At 46.7% G+C, this 3,724-nt stretch overlaps 1 protein-coding gene across 2 annotated transcripts in view; it reads right to left on the reverse strand.

Moving 5' to 3' along the window:
- Positions 1-1,128, reverse strand: part of Renbp (renin binding protein) — a 7,833-nt gene extending 6,705 nt beyond the window's left edge. The window contains exons 1-4 of one of the 2 annotated variants that reach the window (XM_021188125.1): positions 992-1,128; positions 696-805; positions 511-544; positions 287-362 (exon numbers count right to left, since the gene is read on the reverse strand). In XM_021188125.1, the coding sequence (XP_021043784.1) occupies positions 287-362; positions 511-544; positions 696-805; positions 992-1,018 (247 nt within the window). In that variant the 5' untranslated portion in view covers positions 1,019-1,128. Of the gene's footprint in view, positions 1-286; positions 363-468; positions 545-695; positions 806-991 lie in introns of both variants that reach the window. The other variant, XM_021188124.1, reaches the window with a different exon arrangement.
- Between the last annotated feature and the right edge of the window lie 2,596 nt (positions 1,129-3,724).

The following is a 3,724-nucleotide window of genomic DNA, read 5'->3' on the forward strand; positions in this document are numbered from 1 at the left end:
TCTGCTGGAAGCCATATAAGGACATTGGAAGAAGGGAGTCTGGTTCTCGCTCTTTCACCTGCTTGCTGTGTGGGACTAAGCAACTGCTAGACCCTTGGACTTCCATTCACAGCTACTACTGAACCATTGTTGGGAACTGGACTGCAGACTGTAAGTCATCAATAAATTCTTTACTATATAAGGACTATCCGTAAGTTCTGTGACTCTAGAGAACCCTGACTAATACAGATACATTGAATAAATAACCCACTGAAGCTCCTGGTAAGATAGGGCTAGGAGAGGGTACCTGCTCTTGCTGCATCCAGAAGCTCAACACGGTGGAAGCGCTCAAAACTGCGGTATAAGCGACAATACATCCATACCTGTAAGGGAACACAGTTTAGAGAGGAGTAGCTGGGGTGGAGGGAATCCTAGGTATCCCTGGGTATACCCTATTGTTGTGTGAACACCTTAAGTATGCAGACTGACCTGTCTCCCCTGCAACCAAACATATTTGAGGTGATCATATACCTTCCCATCACGGCCAAGGCATGTGAAGAAGCCCCTGTGAGACAAGTATTGTCAGAAAATGAGGGAAAGAACCTTGCACGTTTCTCCATAGCTTCACTACTCTCCTCAAATCAGTAGATCTCTGAGCCACCTCCAAGTGAGACAGAGGGAGGGAGCCCTAGAAGGATCATGGCAGGGTAGCTAACCCGTGTTCCTGGTCATGGGAATGCTCCATCCAGAAAGCGATCACACTATCAAGCTCTTGTTCCACACGCTTCTTCCAAATCTGCAGTGTCTCCCGTTCCTTCTCCATGTCCTGTGAAGTGATTCAGGGCAGGGCAGTGAGGCACAGCTCTTCCTTCACTGGGACTTCCTCAACCAACTCGAGTAGGCCCCAGAGCTACTTGATTCCACCCCACCACCATAGGGCCTCGAGCCAAGGATACAGTACTCCCACCTCAATGGGCTTCTGACCCCACCATTGACTGGAACCATCCACTACCTGTAACATTAGGAGTCCTAGGTCCATCACTTGCTTTCCTCCAGGAAATCGGACTTGGTTGCGATCCCGTGACTGTCACTCAGCTGACCGAGCAGTGTCCCACCCACCTGATCCTCTTCAGAGTTCCGAAGGGCCCCGAGTTGGGGGCGGGACAATGGGCGGGGTTTCAAACCCCGCCTCCTGTTCTTCAAGGCCAGGACTGAGCAGTCTAGCTCTAGATCCCCCCTGGTGGGAACTTGGTGAGGAAGTCTGGGCTTTTGAGGAGGGAATCGGTAGGCGGCTGAATCTGGGCCTGGCAGCTGAGGCTGGTGATCCCAACAGATTGTGAAGTTAGGGTGCCCCTTGAATGCCCGAATCCTGAGACCCTGTGACCCCATATTGTTGGCAAGCCCTTTCCTTTAGCTTCAGCTGTCTGAATACAGTAATTTACAACCATTGGCCCTGGTTGCCAGTTGCTGGATACTTCACCCCCAAGGATGCTTCTGAGAAAACAGGTGGTAACCATGCAGAGTAGAGTGGCCATCCTCCAGCTCTCTGGCCTTTCCTCCTAGGTACACAGTATAGGTTGGCTCTGCGACAGGCTGGTTAATTCTTGCTACCCACTGGGCACCCTCATTGCTCAGCAAAATTCTGTGGAATGAGAATTTCAACCAGAATGCCAGAGGTACTTGTTCTGATTTTCTTTTGTCTTTTTTTTTTTTNGAGACAGGGTTTCTCTGTATAGCCCTGGCTGTCCTGGAACTCACTTTGTAGACCAGGCTGGCCTCGAACTCAGAAATCTGCCTGCCTCTGCCTCCCGAGTGCTGGGATTAAAGGTGTGCACGCTTCACATTTTTCTGCTTCACATAAAAAGATTTATTTATTTATTTTATTTATATAAGTACACTGTAGCTGTCTCAGGCACACCAGAAGTGGGCATCAGATCCCATTATAGATGGTTGTGAGCCACCATGTGGTTGCTGGGAATTGAACTCAGGACCTTTGGAAGAGCAGTCAGTGCTTTTAACCACTGAGACATTTCTCCAGCCCGGATGATGTAGATTTAAAAAGATATTTTTCAGATGATATTACAAATTAAAATCAGAACTTAAACAGAACTATAGACTCTTTAAGTTAGGATGGATGATAAAATATCTAAAGTGACAAAATTGATGGACTGGACACTATTAATATACTTTACGTAACTGCTATAACTATGTCCAGTATATATCTAAGAAAAAAGGCTTTTTTAATGGACAAAAAAGGGTAAGATGTGGATTGGTTCTAAGGCTATTTGTGTTAATTCAGCTCCCGAAATCACATGGGAGCCTGCATGTCTATGCTGAGGGTCCCTGACCCCAACTGGTTCTGATTGGAAAATAAAGATGCCAGCGGCCAGTGGTTGGGCAGGGAGACAGAGGTGAGACTTTTAGGATTCCCAGGCAAGAAATACAGGAGAGAGGGAAAAGAGCATTCCGCCATTACAAGCACATAGGAGACGGACTACGCCAAGAAGGTACAGGAGGGAGAGATGGATGCAATATAGGTGCAAAGGGAAAAGCAGCAGAAGGGTCCAAGGAAGCAAGGATAAATTATAGATTTAGTAACTGTTAACTCAGGAATATTGGAGGCGAGTGTGTTAACCATGTGGAGGTTCAGGAGTGGCCCAGCCATTGAGCTAGTTAAGGCTTATTATTATTATCATTATTATTATGCTATGTGTCTTTCTTTTTTTTTTTTTGGAGACAGGGTTTCTCTGTATAGCCCTGGCTGTCCTGGAAATCACCCGGTAGACCAGGCTGGCCTTGAACTCAGAAATCCAAATGCCTCTGCCTCCCGAGTGCTGGGATTAAAGGAGTGCACCATCACGCCCAGCTTAGTTAAGGCTTATTTTTTATTTATTATTTTCTTTATTTACATTTCAAATGCTATCCTGAAAGTTCCCTATACCCCACCCCTGTCCCTGCTCCCCTACCCACCCACTCCCACTACTTGGCCCTGGCCTTGCCCTGTGCTGGGTCATATAAAGTTTACAAGACCAAGGGGCCTCTCTTCCCAATGATGGCTGATTAGGCCATCTTCTGCTACATATGCAGCTAGAGACTCGAGCTCAGGGGGTACTGGTTAGTTCATATTGTTGTTGCACCTACAGGGTTGCAGCCCCCTTCAGCTCCTTTGGGTACTTTCTCTAGCTCCTCCATTGGGGGCCCTGTGTTCCATCCAATAGCTGACTGTGAGCATCCACTTCTGTGTTTGCCAGGCACTGGCATAGCCTCACAAGAGGCCGCTATATCAGGGTCCCTTCAGCAGAATCTTGCTGGCATGAGCATTAGTATCTTGGGTTTGGTGGCTGATGATGGGATGGATCCCTGGATGGGGTAGTCTCTGGATAGTCCATCCTTTCATCTTAGCTCTAAATNTTNTCTCTGTATCTATATCCTTTCATGGGTATTTTGTTCCTTATTCTAAGGAGGAATGAAGTATCCACACAATGGTCATCCTTCTTGGTTTTCCTGTGTTTTGCAAAATGTATCTTCGGTATTCTAAGTTTCTGGGCTAATATCCACTTATCAGTGAGTGCATATCTAGTGACTTCTTTTGTGATTGGGTTACCTCACTAAGGCTTATTAAAATACAAAAATTGTGTGTATGTCTTTCTATCTGGGATCCAGGACATAAGGGCGGGTGGCAAGAAGTGCATGAATACCCACCTGGGAGTTTAGAGCAGATTAATAGTTTACCACTTTGGGCTGG

The sequence above is a fragment of the Mus pahari genome, chromosome X (genome assembly GCF_900095145.1).
Source record: "Mus pahari chromosome X, PAHARI_EIJ_v1.1, whole genome shotgun sequence".
NCBI classification, from domain to species: domain Eukaryota; kingdom Metazoa; phylum Chordata; class Mammalia; order Rodentia; family Muridae; genus Mus; species Mus pahari.